General features: G+C 42.4%; 1 protein-coding gene across 1 annotated transcript; it reads right to left on the reverse strand.

Moving 5' to 3' along the window:
* twsg1a (twisted gastrulation BMP signaling modulator 1a) lies at positions 1-26651 on the reverse strand. Its single transcript, XM_061731023.1, has 5 exons — positions 26275-26651; positions 24727-24886; positions 15704-15803; positions 3286-3546; positions 1-483 (listed from the first exon to the last, which is right to left on the reverse strand). The coding sequence occupies exons 2-5, from the start codon at positions 24850-24852 to the stop codon at positions 302-304; spliced, it is 669 nt and encodes a 222-aa protein (XP_061587007.1). The 5' UTR covers positions 24853-24886; positions 26275-26651; the 3' UTR covers positions 1-301.
* Between the last annotated feature and the right edge of the window lie 341 nt (positions 26652-26992).

Here is a 26992-nt window from a genome sequence, read left to right on the forward strand (position 1 = left end):
TTATGTCCATGTCACCAAATTCTTCTTTATTTGGCATGAGACTGGGATTTAGCAGGCTATAATTGCAAAAATACATTATTCATATACACCTCTAGTAAAAAAGACACTATTGAAAACATATCTAAAAATATACAGTGAACAGTAACAGCAGAATAAAAACAATTTGCAGGAGTAGGAGTTTGGGTTTTAGGGGGTATTTTACAAGGTAACTGAGGAATGCTAACACTTAAAAGTACTGGATTCCTCTGCCCTCAGTCCTGTGGTACGATCCAGACGTTTGGTACCAATGTGTGCCCACCCTTCAGAAGAGACAGTTCAAGCACTTGACGGCCTTGCTGCCGTAGTCGACGCACTCCGGCCCGATGCACTGGCAGCAGGCGTTGTGAAACCAGCGGTATTTCGATCCTCCCATCGACTCGCAGTATAGTTTACACTGACGGATGGACACGCAGTCGTCAAAGTAGACCACGGTGCACATGTTCTCTGGAATAAATGAAAAAAAAAAACAAGAAAAAGGCAAATGAGGTGAGGTGAGTCAGAAAAATCCAGCAAACGTGGTTTACAAAAACAAGCCATTTCCTTTAACTCCTGCTTTAACTTCTGGGATGGGATGAATGCGCTGCAGCTCAGCGTCACCCTGCGTTTGGCTGAGGGTAATAATGAGTTAAGTCTTCAGCTTTGTGGGAATGCAACATGTTTTTTTATAGCGAGGAACACTGGGGTTTGATGTCAAGAGCCCAAGAAGCCACAAATGAATACATATACATAAAAATAAAGAAAGAAAGAAAGGAGGCAGAGCAACATTTTCCTTCGGGATATTTTCCCCCCAAACCGGAGATTTTTCAGACTTTACCGCTCTCAAAAGATGGAAATCAAGACTATGCAGTTCGCTTCAGCTCTGATTTTATTGCCACACTTGAGTCTCTTGAGTCTGAAAATCTCGGGGAAACACTTGTGCCTAACTAACCCGGCCGAGGCAGAAGCCGGAGCAACGGCGAGGGCCGTCAGCGAAGCGTTCTCATATTAAAACGACTTTGCTTATTCAGGCGTTTTAGTGCAGATGTGGAATTAACGCAGGCTCTCGCCGGGAGCTTTGAAAGCTGCACATAATCAAGTGGAAAGCCTCTTGATGTTTCTTCTTCGCAGCAGATGTTTGGACTTGTGACTGTAATGACGTTTTTGTCCGACACACGACCTCGGCGACACCACAACACTAACAGCCGAGATAAACAGCACACGGAAAGTTTACTGCTCTGCTCTGAACGGCTTTCTGTCACTGAAAATGTCATTTGAGGTATCTTTAAATCCAACTGTGTTTGTGACAGTTTTACCGCCCTAGATCCTTAATCCTTGAAGAATACCCACGTACAATAAAAAGTTCTTCTTTTTTTTTAAATATATATATAGTTCTGGCCTTGAAGCAGCTGATTCTGGAGCGATGTGTAAGATTGTAGGTTGAAATATCCGGAAATAACCCACAAACCGTAAGAGAGGGAGAAGAAATAAGTGCAATCATGTCACAAAAGTGATGACTATGTATCGTGCTGCTGAGATCTCTACCCAGGCAGCGGGGTAAATAACTTGTCTTGTAATACCAGTGTCTGCCGTGTGTGGCTGTAGTGAGCAACATATCAGGCTAAGAACAAAATGATGACACGAAGAATTCCCACGGTTTGTGGGCGTACTTGAACTTGGTGTTTAGGATAGGTGAACAGAAGCAGGAGGGATGGATGAAGCTCTCGGGAAGAGAACTTTTATACGACCACAACTACCCGGTACAAGGAAAAAAACCTTGTTTAGAAGTGGAAAAAGGGAAAATGTAAAAGAGTAAATATTGTTGGAGACGGCTCATGGACAGTAAAGATAGTTTGATGTGCAACATTTCTTTCAGGCTGGTAGCTAAACTGCTGCTGATTCTTGTTTCACTGAACATTTAATGAAACATTTTTACTTATCGGTCTCGCCGATGTCCCGCCTCCAGCGGTACACTGATATCACTCTTTCAGAAGCAACTGAGAAAGACGGCTTGGGAAAAAAGAAGTGAAAAGAAAAGTGTAACTGAGAAACAACGACTGCACTTTCAGTGAGAGATTTTGATTTTTTTGGTTACAGATTCTGAGTTTTGATTCTCATAATTTGGCTTTTTATCCACAATACATTTGACGAGGAGGGACTGTGTGTTTTCTCCTTCCTCTTCACATTGTGCTGCTATACTGCCCCCTTTAGGACTGGAGTGGAATATTTGGCTCCTTGTAAAGAGTTGATGCACTTTTCAAACCAGATACATCCCTGTTTCGGTGGTCTCAGCACTACTTTCAAAGTAAAAGCTGGAAAACAGATTTCCCTCACAGTGTTTTAAAGTTCATAATCTCTTTAGGATTTTTTATATTTTTTGAGAAATTGCTGTATTGTTTTTGGGAACTGCACCAGGACTATGAAACACGGTGGTGGCGCCGTCATGGTATCAGTCAGTCATCACTGATGAACGCTTCAGGAGCATTCAAGGTCCGTGTACTTCGCGGCCATCCGTTTTTTGTTTTGAAATGACAAAATAAAAATAGGGATATAATCCAAAATAATCCATTTCCCATCTTTTATTTTGATCCATCCATTATCCGTTATCCGATTTCATTGATGTGTTTGAAAATCGAAATTGGGAATTAAAACAGCGAGTGGAAAACTATTTTCTCTATTTCCTATTCGTTTCCAACGGGGGGGCAGTATGTTAGAGTTCAGTTCATGTTATTGATTGGACGCTGCAGCTGAACGGACTGTCACAACATCACTGCAGTTTCATGACGGAGTGAAGACAGATTACAGATTAAACTCATGTTTCACTCCCATGTTTCATATTTGATTTATTTTCTGTTTCAACATTAAAAAAAATTTAAAAACTGTTAATTTTCAATCTGATCAACAAAAGAACCAGAAACAACTTTCTTCATTTATTACTGCGCATGTGCAATCCCCCCATTTGTCCAATCCTTGTTTTCAGTATCCTTGGAAACGAATAGGAAATAGAGAAAAGAGTTTTCCACTCGCTGTTTTAATTCCCAATTTCGATTTTCAAAACACATCAATGAAATAATATGGATAATAATGGATAACGGATAACGATCCGTTTTCCGTCTTTTATTATCAAAACAAAAGATGGGGAACGGATTATTTCTCTATTTTTATTTTGTCATTTCAAAACAAAAAACGGATGACAGCGAAGTACACGGACCATTCAACCCCAGTCTTTATCATACGGCTTACGGTCGGACCCTCTTGCTCCCGTGTTACCTTGCGTGTCGTAGCTGGCGTGGATGCTGTTTCCAGGCACCGACACGTTCTGGTGCCGGTTGTCGAGGGACTCCAGGAAGGAAACCAGGTTCTCGTGATGCGAGAGCTCCTCGGCGACGGGGAAGGACACCACCATCATGTTGATGGGCGCGTCGCCCTCCGTGAGGGCGCGGAACAGCGAGGGGATTGGGCGGTGCAGCTCCTCCACCGTGCTCTTCGACGTGGCCGGAGAGTCGCTGTAGTTCTTGGGGTTACACATCCCTGAAGCAGAGAGATCGAACAGCATGTTAAGACCATGGGTGCAGATCCCGGGGGGGACATGTCCCCCCCAATTTCTGAAAAACATGAATTGTCCCCCCCCAATAAAAATACCCTAAATTATTCAAAATTGAACAAATGTATTTTCAGACTTAAAAGGTTGAATATGTAGAATATTTATTAAAAATATATTTCCAAAAAAATAATACATCCACATAATACATCCACGGTGCGTTTTGAGGTGTACAGAATGAAAGCAATGGGTCCTTTTTTTTTTTTTAGAACTGTTTACCACCATAACTGTGTTAAAACATGATCAGTTAGTTTAAACAACTTGTTTAGGGCTCCATATTTCACCCATATATCAATTGATCGTGCATAAAGTAGTCCCATAGGATAAAAGGAAGATGGTGAGTAGAATTTGAGATGAGTAGACACTACATGCCCAAAACCCTTAAAATTATGATTTACGAATATAACAGTTAAGTAAGCAGTGACACACACTGTTGGCTGTTTAGGACAAATAAACAAGAAAGGTAAGCACAATAAATGATTCCCTGTACAGTATTTTTTGGCGAGCCTTTACCAATTTATGGCATGAGTTGCATATTGGCAAAAAATTTTAAATTAAAATCACGTTGGTGTCCCCCCCAATCCTGACATCGGATTGGATCTTTTCTTTTTTTCATTTTGCTCTGGCGTGGCTTCTTCAGCCGCTCTGCGACCGTCTTGAGAGGTTTATAATTTACAAGGGCAGTTTTATAAAACCACACCGATGTAAAAGGCGTCTCATCTAAATTAAGGTCTTTTTAACACATGATTTAATTTCCCCATACAGTAGTTATCACATGATAAAGTCTCCACAGCCTCAGATATGATCTTCCTAACCCTCCAAATGAGATGAAGTGAATTATAGCTAATGAGTAAATCATTTAATGAGGAATGGAGATTGACAGAGGATTTGGATTAGAAACCGATGCTAAAAGCAGAGCCGGAGCAGCTGTTTCAGATAAAACACACTCATGGGTCCTCCTCCTCCTCCTCCTCCTCCTCCTCCTCCTCCTCCTCCTCCTCCTCCTCCTAAAATCCAAGCTGCCCTCTCCCCGCTGCTCGCTAACCGCTCGCAGATACACACTTCAAAGCAGTATGCATTTGGCACATGTAACATGTTTTGAGTGGAAACTTGAAGTGGACACAAGGCTAGTGGCGAGGGGGGAGAAAAATGAAAAAAGCGTAAATGAAAACGGTAAACTTTCTCAGGGCTATCCTGGGTGTATTGTAAAAGACCCGTCCAGGAGGAGAACACTGCCCTAACATCTGTGCAGCAGCAGCAGCGGGTTCAGCTCTCCGTGTCAGACTCTTGTTCTTGTGTTCCACATGAAAGTGCTTTAATAAAGACTCCTTGTCAGCAACCGGAGCAATATCTGTCTGTCAAAGCTGATCTGAGCGCTTACTGTTACCGGGAACAGGAATCTTAGCCCGGCGCCTTCTCCGCCCCGCCACAGCGCGCTGGGTAGTCGACTCTCGAGCAAAGATCTGATTTGTTTTTCTAATCTGACGTTTAGGAGAGCCCGTCCTGTCTGCCGGTGACCGGGCTGCAGCCCAGACGTGACGCTGACATCGCTCTTTGTGAGACATGACTTTATTAGATTTTTTTTCATTCTTGAATTCGTGCCAGACGATTTATTTTAACAACTTCACACATACATGATCACCGTTTCAGCTGCAAGAACCTGTAAAGTAATAACTCAGAGAGGGATGGGATGTCTTCCTATGTGCTCATGAGCTCACGGCTCCCCGCTCAGACCAGGCGTTGATCTAAGGAGATCCGATCACAAGCGGCCGATGCTCACGCCAGGTCCATTCCAGGATGGATTCAGATCTTCGTGGTGATCTGTGACTCTTGGTCCCACATCTCTTAGTCTGAACACAGAACCCTCCTGGGACGGACTAAAGGACAACACAAGGCTACGTTTTTACCATTCTTGATCATAATTGTAGGTTTCATTTCACTGTTTCCTGACCCACAGTCCTTTATCAGCATAGTTGCCATTAGGGATGCCCCGATACCATTTTTTTCCCACACACCGAGTACGAGTACTGTATTTTAATTTGTGTACTCGCCGATACCGAGTACCGAGCCGATACTTCTATCACAAAAATAACTAATTAATTGTCGCTATCTTGCCTGAAACGGCGCTGCCCGTCTCACTCACGGGTATCACTCTCTTCTCATCACCACGCTAAGCTTAGCCGCCTAGCGGCTGACCGGAATGTAACAAGGGGATTGTTTATGTTGTTTCACACGGACGGCTTCAGGTGAAGCACCGCACATGCTCAGTTGATGCACTCGCGATGAGACTACGTTGTACTACGAGCAGAGGTGGAAAAAGTACTAAAAATATTGTACTTAAGTAATTTTCAAGCAGAAAATTTGTACTTTTACTTAAGTAAAAAGTACCCATTAAGAACATTACTTAAGTAAAAGTATAAAAGTACCTCAACTTAAATATAATAAAGTACCAAAAGTACATGGTGTAAAATGTACTTAAGTACAAAAGTACAAAGTACAAAATTCAAAGTACAAAATTATTTTCAAAAGGATTGCAAAGAAATGAAGAATCCAAGAATTTGCTTACAATTCTAAATAATGGTGATATTATTCTGACCCCTTTAGTGTTTGTTTCCATTACCCCATTTTAATTTCTCCCTTTGCTCATCACTGCTGCTGTCCCCCATTGGCCCCGCTGACAGGTTCACCCCCAGCCTGTAGTATGCAGTGACAACATTAAGCAACCCCAGCTGATAAAGGATGAGACTTTTGAACTTTTAAATGCCAAAACCACCTTAGAAGGGGTGGAATCAAAGAATGGTGCACATGGACACGCGTCTGCTGCCGCTCAAGGCTGATTTATGGTTCCGCGTTACACCAACGCATGGCCGTACCCTACGGCGAGGCCCTGCGTCGATTTAACGCGGAACCATAATTCAGGATTCAGTCCTCATCGGTACTCGACGCGACGGCGGTTCCTCCGGCCTTCCGGCCCGCCTCTGCGGCGCAACTCTCCCGGGAGCTGCAGCACCTTCTCGGTATATTCACGCACCCCCCTTCCTTCCCGTCCGCCTTATGGTTCCGGGTTAAATCGACAGGCTACGGCGTAAGCTACGCCGCGTATCCTACGCTGTAGCTCTGCGCCGGTGTAACGCGGAACCATAAATCAGACCCCGCTGTGCTGTTCTTTAACTTGTAGCGAATAATGACGTGTCCAATTTTAAATATAGCGGATTAAAAGTATGATTTTTTCCTTGAAAATGTAACGAAGTAAAAGTAAAAGTACAGAAAAATGAAAGTATCAATAAAAGTACAAATTCTCAAAAATCTTACTTAAAGCGACACTACGTAACTTTTCCACCTTAATATCATATTTCCAGAGTCATTGTGATGGTACATCAACTTCCAACAGGTTTAATGAACCTCTGTCATGGTCTGGGGGGGTCAGTATCGCCTTCACTGGCACTATGTAACTTTGAGGAGCATGGTAGGAACCCTGCCACACTAAAAAACTACAAATCGTTACGACTTTGACTGCTTTACGGCATACGTCACTTCCCCCTCCTTCCCGATTCGCAGTCGAGACGAAAATGGGCGGGGTGTGGAGCGCAGCTCAGCAGAAGCTGGTAACCCGTTGCTGCGTTGTGGCTGCAGCAGCTCCACACAACAGACGTGGGGAAAAGATCCTAATGGTTTAACTTTTCACCGGTTTCCTGCTCGGAGGCAGAACCACGGAGACCAAGTATCTGATATAACAAAGTAAAAGAGTGAAAGAGTCGTCGGCTCGCTTTGGATCGCGGCTGTAACGACCAAACACCGGCTTCCACACAGTAAAGCCTGAATTATGGTTCTGCGTTAAATCGACGCACACCTACGGCGTAGGGTACGTGGCGACGCGCAACGTACGGTGCGTGTCGCCGCGTTGATTTAACGCAGAACCATAAACAGCCTTAAACCACAAACACTCACAGACCGGGTCGGATCAAAACACGGGTTTTATTCCACACTTCGCCAGCTAAACGCAGTTGCTGGCCAGCTCTCTGCGGTGCAATTAACCCCAATCTTCAAATAAAACTAGTTTGTTGAGGAAAAAATATAAACTCTTATTTGTAGCTGCAGAGGAAAAAAATAATCTCACGAGGAAAACAAAAATAATCACACCTCGGAGCCTCTTCACCATAATATAGCAGTCAAAAAAAGAAAAGAGAAGTAAGAGGGATACAAAACATGTACTGTATGTTGTACTATTATACAAATTTATTGAAACACATGGGTCTTCAGTAATGATTTCATATGGATCCAGACCGTTAATAATCATTATTTTCTCCATATACTGCGCCCTGGCTTCCTTGTTTAAGGTATCCCGGTAAATTCCAGTTCCTTTCCAGCAGTTTAACATCCTTTTTTTCTGTTCACTTGGTGAAACAGAAAAGCGTCTTCTATCAAAACAAATGCAGCGACGGGACAGGAGTTTTCCGGCAGTACGCGCTGGTGCTCATGGGAAACGTAGTGTTCTTTCTGGTAAAACAATACCGCTTTTGTCCAAAAGATGCCCCCAAACTCGGAAAAGCTGAAAGTTACGTTGTGCTGCTTTAAGTACAATAACGAAGTACTTGTACTTCGTTACTTTACACCACTGACTACGAGTTACGTGGAGTGTTTAGTAAAGTTCCCTGTGAGTAAGGGTAATACTCAACCGTCCAGTTTGTATAATTAAGGAAGATAGAACAAACTGAAACACGGAACAGCTGGCTGAACAGCGGCGGCTCGGCGGCTGCTGCTCAGCCAGGCTGCTCAACATCTCCCCCCTAGAGGCGCTAACCAGTAACTACAACAACAATGAAGTATCGGTGCATGGTATCGGAGAATTTTTGCGAGTACATGAGAGCAGTATCGGCCCCGATACCGATGCCAGTATCGGTATTGGGGCATCCCTAGTTGCCAGGGTAACCTATGGATGTAAAACGGAGGATGCTCACTAACGCCCATGTGGAGCCATGACGTAAACTTTCAACATGTTACGAGACAGCGGCGCAGATACGACGACGGTGAATGACTTGGTCTCCACCGTCGTCGATCTGTCAGGACGGCGGGGGGGGGGGTCCAGGTCTGGATGGCCATTAGCTAACAGGCCGCTAGGACCGACTCTCACACGACTCCGGTGGATGAAGCCGTGTTTGGTTTCATGCTTCAAATGACTCCAAAGATTTGAGCAACAGGACCGTTCAGAAGGATGTGCATCTCTGCAAATCTACTTTCATGTGGTTTTAATCAGATTTATGGGGAAAAAAACGAATAAATCACATTTTTTAGAAGAAATCTATTTCAAAAACAATCTGAAAATGCTGGCAGCCTAATAAAGCCATCTTAAGCAGTTACTCATTTAGACTTAAAACAAGCACAATAAAGCTCTTTTTGTGCTTTTCATGTTTGTGGTGAATATTTCCATGTTTTTTATAAACTTAGAACATTGTTTTTCCTTTGTTTTTTTTTTGTCCCATAAAAGAAAGTTTGGAAAGTGAGAGTGATGTGTATTTATGAGCATAAAGAGCAGGAAAGTCAGATCTGATCACTCGTGTTCGGATCCAGATTTTAATACCGGCTGTGACTACGGACGCGTCATCGGCCACTTGTGGCCTTATTTCCCCAGACGGACGTTAGTGCAGGTTCTGAACTGGGTCAAGCTGGAGGCGAAGAGAGATAAAAGGTTGCTGCATGTTTCACCATCTGCTTATTTCAATAATGCAGACTTTTTCATTTTTTTTTTTTTTTTAAATCATAACCACCTGGTTTCTACCGGGTCTGAAATCTAGGTGAACAGAACCTCAGACAAACATCATTCCTTTTTAGTTTGAGAAAGATTAAAAGGAAAAGTGAAATTACAACAAAATCATTCAAGAGGACATCTAAACAGCTCGGAAGTGACACAAAACCACCATAAAGTCGAGCAGAACACATAACCACAGACACAAAATGACCAAAAGCCAAAAACTGAAGAAAGAGAACATAAGACCGCTATGACCCAAAGCAAGATGGAAACCAGGGGCCGGATTCACAAAATATTCTTAAGAAAAAAAATCTTCTTAAGTGTCATTTTTTTCTTAAGTTCAGTCTTAAAGGAGCTTGAGGCTCCTTTTAAGAAATGAGACTCTCTAGCGCCACCCTTCACCACGACGGCCGTTGGGGGTACTGCAGCCAACAGTGAAGCCGGCACGGGAGAACGGGGAGAATGTGCATGCAGCGTCATGTGACGTCACATCCGCAGGACAGCGCGGGAAATTCCGGCCCGGAATTGCAGCACATTTTGCAGCACACAGCCTGTTCAAGGCAAAGGAGAGATACGCTAGAGGACTCATCCTTTTTGGTTTGGAACGCTTCATCTGACATTATTACTAGAAAACTTAAAACGTATACGAATTCTTTTCATAAATCCTCCCTCCATCCTGCCTCATGCTTCTTTAAGAAGAAAAAAGAGAAAAAGTCATATTCTCCAAAAAAGTTCTTAAGTATTTTCTCAACTTTCTTAAGTTTCTTCTTAAGAAAAAACTTAAATAAAAGAAATAAAAGTTCTCAAATTTGTTCTTGACTTTTTTTCTTAACTTTAAGACAACCTTGACCTGTCAGGATATACTTTGTAATTAATTACACAAAGAGCCTGTTAACTGTTTGTTAGCATGTTAGTTAGGGTGGTAGTTAATTATTATTAATTTTCCCCAATAGTATTTTTTTTCACACATTAATCTCATCCACCATAACCTGGTTCCTGCCTAAAGTTCCTGCATTTCTTTTTCTCCTTTTCCATGTTTAGTGAGTGACTGACGGTTAAGACACAAACTACCTGTATAAATGTTGTTTGTTGGCGCGTGCAATGCAATGACATTTTAAGAAGTTTTAAGTAGGAAAAATAAGAAATTCGTAAGAAATGACAGTTCTTAAGACGGTTCTTATGAAAATATTGAGGAATTGCACTTAAGAACTTTCTTATGAACTTCTTAATTTTAGATCTTAAGACATTTCTTAAGATCGTTCTTAAGAACATATTGGTGAATCCGGCCCCAGGACGTCCACAAGAAGATGCAATATTTCCTCCAAGAGACAAAAAAGGACCACAAGGAGTGATTCCTCCGCCTGGCCGTCTCACTAACATGTGATGAGGCGGGGGGGGCTTTAGCCTGAACGCATCCAGCTTTCGTTCTCCATTTGCACACTGGATCTGCTTCTGATCCTGCCCCGCGGGCCTGACGTGGGTTTCAGATTAACTGAGCGCCGAACCACCCAAGTGTTTTTCAGACCCACAAATCCCTCTGTTCTGGATCTCCTGGAGACTCACACGTACGCTGAGCGCTAGCATACGTCGAGACGGCCAGACTCCTCCTCCTTCCAGCATTTTCAGCCTCTGATCTTCTGGAAACTTCTCGACTCCCCCGTCCAGATTGTGTTGCTGTTACTTATTTGCTACAATGTTTCTCCAACCCCCCCCCCGACGAACCTCTCGGCTCATCTCTGGTTTCGCTCACCTCATCTTGTATCAGAAGAGCGGCGCTAAGAACAAGCTGGAGCTTTGTGAGCCCGTGACTTTCCCAGTATGTCTCGCCGGCTTTTTATTGAGACATAATGCTCAGCGGCACGGCGACGGAGAGTCTAACAATACTTAATTGGAGCCAAGAATAAGCAGATCAGATTTATCTGCCTCTCAGCGGCTGACTCATCATAAACGAGTCTCATCAGAAACCTGCAACAGGGAGGTTTGTCCAACTCACCAAAACAAGCTGGTGTCACAATCCACAGCCCTAAATTGGCGCCTCAGGGCAGCTTTGGTGTGATGTGAGAGGAATCGCAACCCACCGATGGTAAACGGCTTACGCAGTGTTTGCTTTTGCAACCACAACTATGTACTTTTGCAACAGTTAAGATAAACCCTGAATTTAAACTCAGACTTTAACCAGGTGCTTTGAACCCCTGAACATAAACATTCAGTGACAGGGACGCAGAAACGTGGACAGACTGTGTTAGACGAAGGACGAGAGTGTCTGACTTCTAGTGTTTGTTTGTCCACGGATTGGCGCCCTGCGCCGCGCCCTTTCCTCCTTATCAGCCTTTGTGAGCACAACCTGCTCACCTCCACCATGCTGAGCTTGTACCAACTTTTGATCAAAGCCTAGAAAATGTAATTACCGTATTTTCCGCACTATAAGGAGCACCTAAAAGCCTTCACTTCTTTCAAAAGCTGACCATGCGCCTTATAATCCGGTGCGCCTTATATATGGATCAATATTGAGCAAAGGCTCTGTGTGTATTGTTGAAATGTCTTGCGACATTTGACCGTTTATTGTTAGACAGTTTTTTTCCAGAAATTAGGCATACTGGTAGGCCACTCTCATCAGAGGTAAATGCAAATGAATCTGCCCAGGCGTCATTGAATGTTCGATTTTCTTCAGATATTTTTCTTTTCTTACATGTCTCCATACTTGGCCTTGCTGGGGTTGAAAGGCGCGACAAATGGATGGCGTTTTGGCATCCCGTATACCGGCTTTCTCGAGTATGACGTTTATTTTGAGCGACGAAAAAAAATAAAATATATTTATTCTAATATGTCAAGATCACAATAATCTTCCAATTTAGAACTAAAATATTAAAGAACTACCACAAATAAAATACACTTCAATTAAATACATTTTTTTTTCTTTGTAATTTATTTTCCCAAGCCACTCGGAGCCGCAGTATAAAGCTTGAGTTATGGTTCTGCGTCAAAACGACGCCGTGCCTACGGCGTGTGGTAAGCTTCGACGCAGACCACACGCCGTCAGTGACGCCGTCAGTGACCTCCCGAAAATTGTAACTACGCGTCGAGGTGACACAGACCACACGCAGACGGAGAGGGCTGTGATTGGTTCGCTTGGAAGCAACGCATTTCCGGTTTCCGGTTTGAAGCAGTCGTGAACTTTCAGCGCTCTTTTCTTCGTTTATGTGTGATTTTTTTTGTTTTGTTTTTTTGCACAATAGTTGTCCTTATTTACTGTGACCGGAAAAAGTCGGATAAACCATTCAGAAAAAGATCGCTAACTAGTGGTCAAGGGGGGTACTGCACCACGGAGAAATGGAGTGACGGAGAAGTCTGAAGGGTTCACGATGGCGTCACGGCGACGGCGTGTGCTCTGCGTTGGTTTGACGCAGAACCTAAATTCAGCCTTAAGGATGAAATAGCCGCATGTGGCTCCGGAGCCGCGGGTTGCCGACCCTTGGTCTAATGGATAACGTAACCCCAGCCTCTACTGTAGCACCATATAATGCTGTGCGCCTTATATATGGAAAAGGTTTTAAAATACGTCATTCATTGAAGGTGCACCTTATAGTGCGGAAAATACGGTATGTTATGAAACAAATGATGAGTAGTCTAGCCCACGTTAAGGTAGCAGTAACACCTCTGACCACAAGGGGGAACACAGATCTGCTGCGTTGATGGAAAAACCTCCGGCAGTAGGAACTAATGAGTGGAGACGGTCCGGCGTGTTTTGTAGTTCCACTTTGTCCCACTAGAGGTGCACTTTGCAGCGTTTGGTGCGTTAACGTCAGAAGTGCTACTGTTACTTTGTAAGTGGCTTTAACATACGTCAACTGAGCCACAGATATGTTTAGGTTTGGGCTGACTGTGACTGTTGTACCGGTTGTTTTGTTCAAAGATAATCACATTTATTGCAACCTAGTCTAACCTTGGACCATTTATCAAGAGATAATATAATATGAAGAAAAAAACTAAACAATTGCACTCAAGCTACTGATCCAAAATGAAACAGTTCAATAAGTTAACTCAATTTGTATGAAAACATTTAAGCATGAATGCAAAAACTATTAGGTCCTACTTTCAGATTGCAAACTCTGAAACAAATGTTTTACTCTGAGCTACAAGTACGCAAGTCTTTATCAGAGTTTATTTGTAAACAAAATGCTTTAAAGTATAATAATGGGAACCCTGAGAAAATGAATGAATACAACTAGTTTCATGCTTTTTCCCTCTCTGCTGTGCTGCAGCTTTGCCGTTATGTGCTATGTGTATAATAAAATGTATTATTATTATGTGCATACACAACAATACTGATAGAAACTGCAGAAGACACTTGCTTTTTGAGCCTCATTTCAACTTGTTTTGTGCACTCGAGTGGTGCGATATGTCCATAAGTTTTGATACTCTTTGACATAGTTGGGATGTTTTTTCTTCACATTATTTGTCTTGCATGCATTAAAAGCATCAACTTGTGTGTAGATTTTGGAAGGAATATATTCCCCGTGCTTGGTAGCAAATAAGTAGCAAACATTTTGAAAAAAAAACTTCTTGATGAAATTGTAGCGGTTACAAGAGTCGGCTGTTTAAAAAATTACCTTATAGGCAACAAGTTGGCGGTAACAACGGTAGCATCATTTGATTTAATAAAGTATCTATCGTATTTTCTGGACTATAAGCTGCTACTTTTTTCATAGGTTTTGAACCATGCGGCTTATACAAAGGTGCTGCTATTCTGTGGATTTTTCTTCCACCGCTCGGGGCGCTCTAACCGGAATTAGAATCGAAACTAAGACAAAATAAATATATAAATAAGCGGTTATTTTCTCTTGGTTCTGTCCCGTTTTAATCGGCAAAGTTGCTGTCGTGTTAAAAGACACTGTTAGGAAAGGATCTATTTAGGTACATACATGTACATCATTTACAGTTCAAAATCCTTCTGTACATGTAGTAAATATCTAATCTAACAACATAAATATCTGCGACTTGCATATCTTTTTTTTTTTTTTTTAAATAGAGCGGATGCGGCTTATATGCAGGTGCGGCTTATAGTCCAGAAAATATAATATCTATCTATCTATCTATCTATCTATCTATCTATCTATCTATCTATCTATCTATCATTAGCATCTAGCCGACCCATCCATAAAGAAACAGTACCTCCTTGCATTGAACACCAGTTGACGTGTTTTTATATTTCACTAACTTTCCAGCTTCCAGAACCCAGAAGTAACAACAATAGTAGTTCTCTGACTGGCCACTGGGGGCTGGCTCTAAAAGCGAGTGCCACGTCAGGTGAAGTTATACGAAGCAATACATTTACCGTATTTTCCGCACTATAAAAAGGTGCACCGCATTATAAGGCGCACCTTCAATGAATGACGTATTTTAAAACTTTTTCCATATATAAGGCACACTGCATTATAAGGCGCACTAAATCTATGGTAAAATACCGTACTATAGTGGCTGGGGTTGAGTTACGTATCTACCTGATGGAGCTGCACTACAGGAAATGCTACAAAATCCTACAGCAAATGCAAAAAAAAAAAAAACAAGAAGAAAAGTACCGTATGTCAAACTTTATTAACAAAATAAAAACCAGCTTTGCTCCGTCTCGTCAAAGTCGCCATTATACGAGTCAGCGTCACTGCTGTTGTCTTGAACGTCTGTTACGATTCCTGACATTTTTAGCGCCATTACTTCGGCGACACCAACTACATTACCCATAATCCCCCTGACTACAGTAACAGAAGGTGCGCCTTATAGTGCGGGAAAATACGGTATTTACAATATCAGGTGTAGACTTTTGATGGGCAGTCAGCTTGAACATCTTATCACTTCCCCACCAGTTATCATCCTGCTACAAAGTGTAGCAAAGCTAAGTCTGATTACAGCAGTCGTTTCTGATTCAACCAGCGAAATGACGTCTGAGACGAGACCCTCGGCTGCAAACTTGGTCTGCAACGCCGCCGCTCCTCCGGGGTGGATCGGTTGAAGGCGTTTTACATCTTTGTGAGGAACTACGGACCTGAATTTATCCACAATGCTGGTCTCGTGCGGGATTGTTGGAGCACATTGATATTAATGTTGTTGCTCTCATACAAACAAAACATCTCCCTTAAACATTAACGTTGATGATCCGTGTCTGTCTGCGAGTGTGTTAATGTGTTTGTCAGATGTTTCGCTCGACCATGAACACCAGTCACGTGTCTCGGTGGATCCAACCAGCTTCGGGCGGCGCTGTGGGATGAACGGACTCCAAAATAACCTAGAACAACTTTATGTCAGCTTTAAAATATGTTGCTAATAAACGAGAGCCTCGCACTCACCCACGCAGTCGCAGCACTCTTCCCAGAGATTCCCCAAACAAAGCATGCAGTCTTTACAGCAGGAACAGTTCCCATCAGATGGACGGCACTGGCAAAGTTCCTGCGGAAAACACACAGAAATGTGCATCAGCGTGAGACAACAGCACAGAACCGAGGCAGCAGCTGTGGAGAACACTCAGCAGAGAAAACATGCAGCACCCGGAGGCCCGATGACTCTGTATTGTTCCTTTTCCTAGTCTCAGAGTAATCAATCACTGTGCAATAATAATAATAATAATAACAATCATATACTGTAACAATGCACCTTTCAATAACCATGTCTACCTCATACTGCTGCACCTTTCACTTTTTAAATTGTATATACACAGGACTGTCTCAGAAAACTAGAATATTGTGATTTTCTGTAATGCAATTACAAAAACAAAAATGTCATACATTCTGGATTAGGGGTGGGTTTTGGGAAGGACCTCACGATACGATACGCATCACGATACTTGAGCCACGATACGATACAAATTGCGATATCCCGATTATGCGATATATCCCGATATATCGCGATATTCTACATAGTTCACCGAAAAATTTAAAAATGCATTACACGTCTTAAAATCCAAGTTGTATACTTGTTGTACATCAGATGATAGTGATAATGCATTGGACAGACTGAGTCAAAACAATGTAATTCAAACTTTCCATTTTAATTATGCAACATATTTGCATGAAAAAACACACTGAAACACAATGAAAAGTGCAGTGTGTGCATTATTCTTAGATACAAAATACTCAAAATAAAATGCAGTGTCTCACCCACACTGAAATTGAAATCACAAAAATGCAGTACAGCTACTTGCCCCTGACTTAAAATGACACAAATAAAATTCAGTGTCTCACCCACACTGAAATCACAAAATAAAGTGCAGGGGTGGGCAAAAATATTGATACGGCAATATATTGTGATACATACATTGAATATCGATATCGTATCGGGAGACTATGTATCGCGATATATTGCCGTATCAATATTTTTGCCCACCCCTATTCTGGATTCATTACAAATCAACTGAAATATTGAAAGCCTTTTATTAATTTTAATATTGCTGATCATGGCTCACAGCTTAAGAAAACTCAAATATCCTATCTCAAAAAATTAGAATATTCTGGGAATCTTAATCTTAAACTGTAAGCCATAATCAGCAATATTAAAATAATAAAAGGCTCGCAATATTTCAGTTGATTTGTAATGAATCAAGAATGTATGACATTTTAGTTTTTTCTAAATTGCATTACAGAAAATAAAGAACTTTATCACAATATTCTAATTTTCTGAGAAAGTCCTGTATGTTAATAAGAGCCATTTGTCTATTACTGTTTGTAACTATTTAAATCTGGGTTCAGTGAGCGAAAAAACTGGAGTCAAATTCCCCGGCATGTTCATACTTGGCCAATAAAGCTGAATCTGATTTTCATCAATATTTAACAGAAAGTCATGTAGAAGCCCCAAAGCAGACCGGGACGGACGTGGTGCGGCCCAACTTGACACTTTCTAGGTGGATTTATGTAGAATGAGCACCTAGATTACACAATAGCCTCTTTTCCTTTAATAAACGACCTGTTGGGGATATGAGACAAAGGGCAGAGAGCAATCTAACTATGTACTGGCTCTGTGGCTCTGAGATTTTTGGATGAAGAGTGCATTATTATTATTATAATCACAGATAGAATCCATAAAATAAATCCGACCTCGCCATATTTGTCAGGCTGGAACAACTAGTCCATTCCTGGGGGGTAAAAGCACGTCGTCCGTCTTAACTCCTGTCTCCTCTTCATAAAAGTGAACACAGGTCGGCCTGTACAGTAAGCGCTACTAGACGAGAGTCATTACCAGGATGCAGAAACTGCGAGCTACGTGGCATGTGTGGTATCTAGCGAAGAATGCCAGGCATCCACTTACACAGCCGTAACTCTGGAAATTAAAGAAACAGCATTTTCACTCCTGAACAGAGCAGGTCCTGACACGTTTACCCTCAAATAATCCTCTTTTATGGTAACTTATGGTCACTGAGAAACGTGTTTGTGATTCATAAACACGGCAGGTTAGGAAGCACCTCCTTAAAATTCAAACACATGTTAACAGGACGCTAACAGACCTGCACGTTATTCATAACAGTGGTTTCATGGCGACACTCAAAAACCACTTCTCCTCAACGTGACCACAGCCCTGCAGCTTTGAGCTTTTAGATTAGATTCAACGTTATTGTACACGAACTGAGACAACGAAATGCAGTTAGTATCTAACCAGAAGTGCAAAGAAGCAGAAAGTGAGGAATGTACAGTCGTATAAAATAATGAGGTACAGTGTGCAAAGTGAGCAGTAGTTTTGTAAACTGTGACAAACTACGAAAGGATATATACAGTATGAAAGATATGTACAATACAGTAAAGTAGTAAATTAAGCTGAGACTATAAACATGAGAATATACAATATAAAGAATAGAATATAGCAGATGTTTTTGGTTGTTTTTTTTTTGTTTTATTTAACAGTTTGTGCAATGCTGCTGTGCACAATCGAGGTACCAGTAAAAACCTCTCACTTTATTGTTCAAAGCTGAATTTGAAGCTCAAAGGTCTGGCCTCAGTTAGTACTCATCCCTCTTTTCACTTTCTCCTCACACGATGAACGGCCCAGGGAGTTGAAAGAAACTAATAAACCACACAAAATTAATCACTTTAAACTTCCCTTGTCCTTACAGATCCATCCTTTATATTTAAATAATAATAATACATGTCTTAAATTCTTCCTTTTTGGCTTAAATGAGCAGAAACCAGCACTAGTCTCTTCACAGAGATGATTAGACGACATCATTACTATTGCAAGTCAAATCTGGTTTACTAGATCTATTATTTATCTTTAAACACGATTTTTAATACAGAAAAAAAGGCTCCTGCTGCATTTGTCGCGTGACTTTTTTTTTTAAAGAGGTGGTTTTTACGACCACGGGCGTGTGCGATCGTTTGCACGAAACACAGAAAAGCTGCTCCGGCTCGGCTCCTTCGCTGACGTTTGGAGCCGGAGACGAGCTAAGACCGGAGATGGGGCTGAGAAAGTGGGTGAGACGGCGGAGCTCCTCTTTCTCTCCTCGGCTCCCTCCTGACTCAGAACAGGGAGCACATTCCTCAACGTCAAGGTCACGGCGATGGGGGAGGAACGGGAGGAGGGAGAAGAAAACACCTGGAGCTCAGAACATGACTGGGGCTCCCAGAACAGCACACTTTCCTTCCCCTCGACTCCCTTTCTCCTGTTTTCTGCTCCGTCTCCCTTCTTCCCTATTCTTTTTTTTTTCCCCCCCTCCCTCTTGTTTTTTTCCACCGCTTCTCCTTTACATCTTTGCAGAAGAACTTCTCCTCCACGTAAACAGTCTCGGCGATGATAAAAGACTCTCCAGTGACTCACCAGAGAGCGACTATAAAACCACACGCAGATCACTTAATCACCGGCCTCTTTACCCGCAACCGTCTGACCAAGATCTGATCCCATGACTAATTATGACTCTCAGAGGTGGTATTTTTAAAAGCTAAACAGCTGCTCGGGGGACGGAACACGAACCTCATATTTCACTGATCAGACAACGATGATGATGCTGTTTCAGATGCAGAAATGATAAAGATGCAGTTTAAATTCAGAATTAACACAAGCATAGCTCCTCCCTAAATACATATATATTAATAAAAGTCATCTACTTATTTACATTTACTATTCTTCAAAGTGTTGAAGAACATGTGTATGGGTTTTCCTTGAAGTCACAGCTGAGGGTACAGTTGTATTGTTTGTGTTAAACACAAACATAATCAGCTTAGCTTAAAGGGCCGAGCAGGAAAACAGCAACAAAAGAAAGACTTAAACTCCCAACAACGTATGCATGTTAAATATAAAGCTTGAAGTAAGATTGGAAGAGGAAACCTGCAGTGCTGCACTTTCTGAGGAAGATTTAACCCCAAAATCAGGATGCTGATTTCATTCCAATGTTGCTTTCTGTTAATAGGCAAAGTAGCAACATGCTTTTAACTTGGTTTAGCATCCAGACTTGAGTCCACTTGATGTGTAAAAGTCCAAATAAAGCCAACTACTTTTATTTTTAAAAAAGGGACCTATAGAATTAAAGTACTTAATAAAGTAGTTTTCTGCTTAATTATGGGGGATTTTTTTTAAATAAAATTTCATAAAATCATAATCGCCATTATTGAAATCATAATTTTTCCTCTGGAGATTAATAAAGTATTTTTGAATTTGATTATTTAAAATGATTATCCACTAATTTTTTTATCAATTTTTAAATGTTACAACTCCCACTGTAGAGTTCAAGTTCAGACTTAATATAAATGAATCAGCCCAATAGAGCGAATAGTTGCTTATATAATCTGTTAAATGTTTTTGGCCATAAACACCAGTGTGACCTTGATATTACCTTAATATTAGACGAATGCGTCATTCAGATCAACTTAACAGAATATGTGACAATATAATATGTTTTTTAAATATCAGTTTAATTAATTTTATGATCATTTACAGCCAAAATTTAAATCACGATTAAAATGCTATTAACTGCACCGCCCAAGGTAGCACTTTATAAACGTTATTTTAAAAGGGGCGCTCCAAAGTTGAAACAACCCTAAAATGTATTATTGGATAGTGCGGAGAATACATTTTCATTAAGGATTAAAACAATTAATTTTGGCACTTCGGGGAATTGACTTGAGTATAAATAAATTGCCATTTAAACCATGAAACTTAAACTCCAACATAACTGAGGATGTGGACAGTCCTCACAGACAAACCTTGTTATAAGTCCTGATGTCCTGCAAACTACAGTCAAAAGACAAAAAAAAAAAAAGAAAGGAAAAAAGGAGCGGTTGTGGCCTCTGGTTGTCATTAATATTTAATCCACTTTCATGAGAGCAGAGCTCACAAAACCGTCAGTTTCATCCACTACAAGTGCCAAGATGAACAGCTACTAACTCACTGAGCGTCCGGTCGTCCAGCCGTCACCGCTGACTGACGTCACATTTAAACCTGGCTGGAAGAAGAAGAGCGGTCCAATCCACTCACTCAAATATTTTTAAAGTATGCCAGACACTCAACTTATAAACTTATAAAACAACACCAGCTGAACAAAGAGCAAAAGGAAATGAACAAAAAGGTCAAACGCTCAGATCTGGGGACTCGTTGAAAGTCAGAGGTGTCAAAAGTATCCACATTCATTACTCAGGTAGAAGTATAGATACTAGAGTTTAAAAATACTCCTGTAGAAGTTGAAGTATCAACTCAAGTTTTTTACTCAAGTAAAAGTATAAAAGTACTGGTTTCAAAACTACTTAAAGTATAAAAGTAAAAGTAATGTAAGGGGGAAAAAAGCCATTAAGGACAAAAGCCATTGAAAATGAATGCATCTTAGTATAATGCAAATATATTAAAGAAGCATATATGTGTACTATTGAGCATTAACATGTGTTTCAGAGAGCAGAAGATATGATGACTAGTTGCCTATAAGTATTGTAATGGTGCAAAAAGTCAAACTTCAGAGGCGTGTTATCATTTATCCTAATGTTTATTGGAATGTACATCCAAGTTTAGTTGCAGGAATCTGAGGGAACGGATGTAAGAACAAAACTGGACAAGAACATCTGAAACAACCACAACCAAATTCACTCTATCCGGATGGAGCAATTTAACTGGATAGTTTTTTTTAAAGGAGCATGAGGCTCCTTTTAAGAAATGAGACTCTCTAGCGCCACCCTTCACCACGACGGCCGTCGGGGGTACTGCAGCCAACAGCGAAGCCGACACGGGAGAACGGGGAGAACGCACATGCAGCGTCATGTGACGTCACATCCGCAGGACAGCGCGGGAAATTCGGGCCCACAATTGCAGCACATTTTGCAGCACACAGCCTGTTCAAGGCAAAGGAGAGATGCACTAGAGGACTCATTCTTTTTGGTTTGGAACGCTTCATCTGACATTATTACTAGAAAACTTAAAACGTATACAAATTTTTTTCATAAATCCTGCCTCAATCCTGCCTCATGCTCCTTTAAAGGCCGAAATGAAATAGAGTAACAAGACTGTTTTTAAAATGTAAGGAGTAAAAAGTACAGATAATTGCGTGAAAATGTAAGGAGTAAAAGTAAAAAGTCGTCTGAAAAATAATTACTCCAGTCAAGTATAGATAACCAAAATTTCTACTTAAGTAAGGTAACAAAGTATTTGTACTTCGTTACTTGACGCCTCTGTTGAAAGTCGACATCTTTTTATTTTCAGTTTCTTGGCCCCGACATGCCGGTGGAGGACGTGGCTTCGTGCTGCACGTCCATCGTTCAACCTCGCTGACATTTTAGGGAACAAAACCGCTTTAAAGCGAACGGACAGACTAATCGGCGGTTGTGACCCTCCACAAGCAATCCCCCCCCCCCGAGATGGATGAGGTTATCTTAAAGAGCCCTTATTACCCTTCTCTTGCTCTCAAGTGGAAACCGCTGTAATCAGTCAGAGCTGAGCTGCAGCGAGACAAACAATGTGGAGGGAAAGTGAACGTGCGCGGCCCGTGCTCGTCCCTGCCGAGCCGGCGGCCGCCGCTCCGCGTTGGCTCGGGGATCTGCCGCCCCGCCCGGCTATACGCGGCCGAGTCTGGGCCAAGCGGGTTCATGAATTCTTGCACACTTGTGGGGCTTCTGGATGCACTTTTCCCCCAAACTAACCTCCCCCAACCAACACACATATATAAACACACCTCCTCCTGACCTTAGCCCCCCCATCCTCCTCCTCCTCCTCCTCCTCTCGTGTTATCCTGCTCTCAGGGGGTTTTAGGGAATTCAGACGAATGACTTGAGATGGCAGCAGAGCATGAAAGCAAGCGTCGGACGGCAGATCCCACTAATCACCAGCAACGCGGCTGCGTCTGCAGAGCGGCTGGAGGTGGAGGAGTTTCTCCTTCACAGCACACACACCATCGCTCTCACCTCTGACAGCCAGCGAGTCGTGTCAGCAGGGGTTGCGGAAGCTACAGAGCTCGTCGCCGACGCCGACGAGGCCCGAGGGACTCGGCGGAAAAAGAAGCCACCTGGAAGTAAAGAGGAGCGAGCAGAGGTGCAAATATGCCGGAGAGAAGGGGACGCCGGAGGGGAGCGACACCTGAAGCTCCAGGGCCAAGAGTTCAGGCTGAAAGATGTAAAAAAGGAAAATAATCGTCCAAAAAAAGCCAAAGTATCAAAAAGTGCTAGAAAAAAGAAACTGATGACAATATTTCTCTGTAAATATGTTAAAGAATTAAAACGGATGCCAACGTCTCCGTGTCAAAGGTGACGCTAAACCTACACGATCATTAGCATGATGGAGAAAATGACTTCCATAGATCTTTATGAGGTTTAAAAATCCCCAAACGTTTGAGAATTGTAGGTCTTTTTGCTAAGAAATAAAAAATAAAATGAAATTATCTATTTCTAAACTATGTCAAGATGCTAATTAATACGGTTTAAGTTGCTTAAGTAATAACAGGATCCTGGACTGTTAGAATAAAAACAGCAGTTACATCCACACAAATCTATCACTAAAGCCATAAAAAAGGATTTAAAACTACTAATGTTCCTATTTTAAATCCAATGCTGAATTAGCTCAGTTTAACGTGAAGTTTGAAGCCACAGGAAAACAGCCAGCACGACAAAGCAGCAGCTCCTCCTTCTCCGTAAACATCTTCGGTCGCCAAGTATTGATAAATTAAAAAGATTAGCAGTTAATACTAAACTGGAGTTTACTTTATGAGGTTTTAAACCCTCCACCTGCTGATAATATAATGTTTAAGCATTTGTTTTCTATTGAGAACTGAAAAATACAGACGTCTCATGTCTGTAAAGTCAGCAATTAATGACTTGAACCTGGTTGTCACAAGTTTAAAAAAATATAAAACGACTCCTCAAACAATATGTGGTTTATAAATTCCTTAAATAATATAGAAAACTTCAAAAGTACTCATTTTAAACGCTGCATCTCTACATGAAACTGTTTGACGAAGACAGAACATTTGGGAGCTAAGAGGTCATTTTTGCATTTTTGCAGGAAGCCTGATGCAGATTTTAGTTACTGATCATCTGCTGCTTGCAGGGAACACATCTGCTCTCCTGCACATCAACTGAATGTCCTGATCAGGAGACCGTGGACTAGTCTTTCTGATCAGACCCCAGCAACAGTTATCCGTGCACACGTCTCGTCTCCAGAGTCTGCATTTGCATACAAAGCTGCTTTTATCAAACTCCAGCTCCGGGCAATCGGGCAGCATGTAAAACATCCCTGCAGCTCAGCGTCACACCGGCTGAGCTCATGCAGATGACGCCGCTGCCGCCGAGGTTAATGACTGTGTTTAAAGATGTTGGTGGGAGAGGCGGGCCGATAAACACCCAAAACTCACCCGCAGAGCTGAGTACGAGCGACAGCGGCAGCTCACACTGAACTCCACAGGTGAAGACAGACCACCACCCTCCAGATTTCATCCCTCAAAAGGACAAAATGGCTCGTAGATAAACCTGCCTGTGATTTGTACTAACTGATGGAGGCCGGCCAACAGGAAGACGACCACTAACAGCAGGTACGGAAACATCAGACGGAGTCGCATCTCTGCTCTCCGGAAAAACAACCTCCATCCCGACTCGTCTCCTGGCTTATCGGAGGAATGCATCTGCATTCTTCCCAACAGATCCCATCTTTGTTCTCTAATCCAGGCCCTCATCTTGTCTTGACTTTGGCCTCTGCAGGAGTTTCCTCTGCTCTGATCAACACTCGCGTAGTAGCTGGAGTTTTTCTGCGGCTTTGGTGTTCATTTCTGTCCCCGTGAGGAGGATCAACAGAGTCTCTGTGTGTGCAACAGCTGGAGGAAGGAAGGGGGAGCTTGAACTTGGCTGCACTTTCCCCCCCCCGCCGCCCCGATTTATTGGAGAACCCTGAGTGACAGCTATTACCGATCCGTCTGGGAGGGCTTTACCTGGATGAGACATTTGCTGACGTCGCTGGCGCAGAGGGCCTTGTTGCAGCCGGAGGTCAGAGACAGCCCTGACAGCAGGAAGAGCAGCGCTGCAGCGGAGGGGAGGATCAGCTGACCAGGCCTCATCCTGACGGCTCACCGGCAACACAGCTCAAAACACCTACGTCGATAAAAAAGACATGGAGCAAAGAGAGAGAGATGGACAATCCTCAGGAGGGGAGGGAGAAGAGCTGCACAAGCTGAGCACAGGAACGCAGGAAAACATGGCATTAAGGAGGACATCCTTCAACTTTATGCACTTCTGATTGACTATAAACCTAAAAACATCACTTTATCCCACATCTGGGATTTCACTTTTAGAGCTGAAGCACACAAAGCAGCAGAAAGTAAAAGACACGCCGGAAATGAGTGATTTTGTCATGAAAAACGATGCAGAGCTTCAACATACAACCTTCATTCAAAACCACCATTGCACCCACCCCTTTTTTTTTGCACAGACCAGTGGCATCAATTCAGTCAAAGCTAAGGTATGGTAAGGTTACTAGTCACAGAACTTAACTAGAGTATCAATCAACACGTCCAGCAAATACTCATCACAGAAGTTTATGTAGCTTATCTGTGTGGTCAAGAAAAGTGGAACTTTTTCAAATGCAGCCTCGCTCACTGCAAAAAATCAAAATCTTACCAGGAATATTTGTCTTATTTCTAGTTAAAATGTCTCATTTTTTGTCAAAAAATCTCATTACACTTAAAACAAGAGTCATTACCAGAAAAATAACTTGTTATTTGACCATTTTCACCCGTTTCAAGTAAATTTTCACTTGAAATAAGTAGAAAAATCTGCCAGTGGGACAAGATTTATCTTCTCATTACAAGCAAAAAAATCTTGTTCCACTGGCAGATTTTTCTACTTATTTTAAGTGAAAATCTACTTGAAACAGGTGAAAATGGTTGTTTTTGAGTCTTGTCTTGTCTAATGAGATTTTTTTTTTTAAATGAGACTAAAAAAGAGACATTTTAACTAGAAATAAGACAATTATTCTTGTTAAGATTTTGAATTTTTGCAGTGTATAATAACTAGTGAAATTGATCATGTTGTTCTTATTTGCATTTGTAGTTATTCCATAAATGTATTTAAAAAAACAAACATTAACATTTAACATTTAACCCAATTGACGCCCCTGGCACACACACACACACAAGTTACACATCTGGAAACATCAGCCCCCCCTCTCCCTTTAACACGCACTACTCCACTTTTACACCTCAACACTTGCTGCACATTGTTCCACTTCACGTGATGGAGAGAAAACATGCGAGGAACATGAGCTCCTTCATTCCTGGGCGCGTTTGTTTCTTCCCCCCCCTCCTCCTCCTTTCCTTTCCTTTCTCTCCTTTTTTTTTCTCCCCCCCCTTTTCCTTTTTGTAAACTGTAATCTTTCCCCGGATCGCACGCAACCGCAGCGCTCCTCTCCGGCTCCGGCTCCGGCGATGAACGCGCAGCCGCAGCCGGAGCGCGTCGCTCCTGCTCCGGCGGCTCAAACTCACCGCGACGGGGTCGGGAAGGGAAGCACGGGGCTTTCGGACGTCTCTTTTCCGGGGGGGGAAACCGTGGCTGCTTTTCTTTCCCTCTCTTTGAACTTCTCCAGGATGGTTGCTCCGCCGCCGCTCAAGTGTCCACTGTGTCCAGAGAGGGCGTCAGTCTCTCCGCAGCACAAAGCGACAGGCAGTCGGGCGCCTTAAAGGCACACGCTCCATTTTTTTCCTCCGAGCGAAGGGAAATAAAAAAAAAAAAACACCGGGCCCTCAGGTCACGCACACGCACGCACGCACACGGACACTGATCTAAACTGATTTTACTTGAAGAATCCGCCTCAATCTAGAGAGAAAGTTGCGAGCAGAGAAGGGGAGAGAGAGAAAAACGCTGTGCGTAAAAGCAAAAAAAAAAAAAAGAGTGTGCGTAAAAATCTCGTCCACGCCTAAAACTCACTCCGGCCTGCCCAGGTGAGGTGGGATCTGTTTGCCTTCCCTCTCCAAAGGCAAAATCCCGTTGCTCATAAGCCACCCCCACTCTATTAAAGAGGCCTTTGTGTGCTCTCCTATCGGCGCTCATTAGGTGAGACTCGGACCCCCCGCCGCGCTGCGCGCTGCGCTCCAAAGAGGGTTAAGGCTGATTTATGGTCCCGCGTTACAGCGACGCAGAGCCTACGCCGTAGGCTACGCAGGGGCGTCAATTGGGTATGGAGAGGTATGGCAGCCGCCACAT

Source organism: Cololabis saira, chromosome 10, assembly GCF_033807715.1.
Source record: "Cololabis saira isolate AMF1-May2022 chromosome 10, fColSai1.1, whole genome shotgun sequence".
In the NCBI taxonomy this organism is placed as follows: Eukaryota; Metazoa; Chordata; class Actinopteri; order Beloniformes; family Belonidae; genus Cololabis; species Cololabis saira.

What these genes read in the sequence shown, in the direction of transcription:
- twsg1a (XM_061731023.1), bottom strand. Translation starts at nt 24,852, where the DNA reads ATGAGGCCTGGTCAGCTGATCCTCCCCTCCGCTGCAGCGCTGCTCTTC. An exon ending in AGAGTGCTGCGACTGCGTGG is followed by an intron (nt 3,547 to 15,703) that starts GTGAGTGCGAGG and finishes TCTCTGCTTCAG; the next exon opens with GGATGTGTAACCCCAAGAAC. An exon ending in CGCCAGCTACGACACGCAAG is followed by an intron (nt 484 to 3,285) that starts GTAACACGGGAG and finishes CATTTATTCCAG; the next exon opens with AGAACATGTGCACCGTGGTC.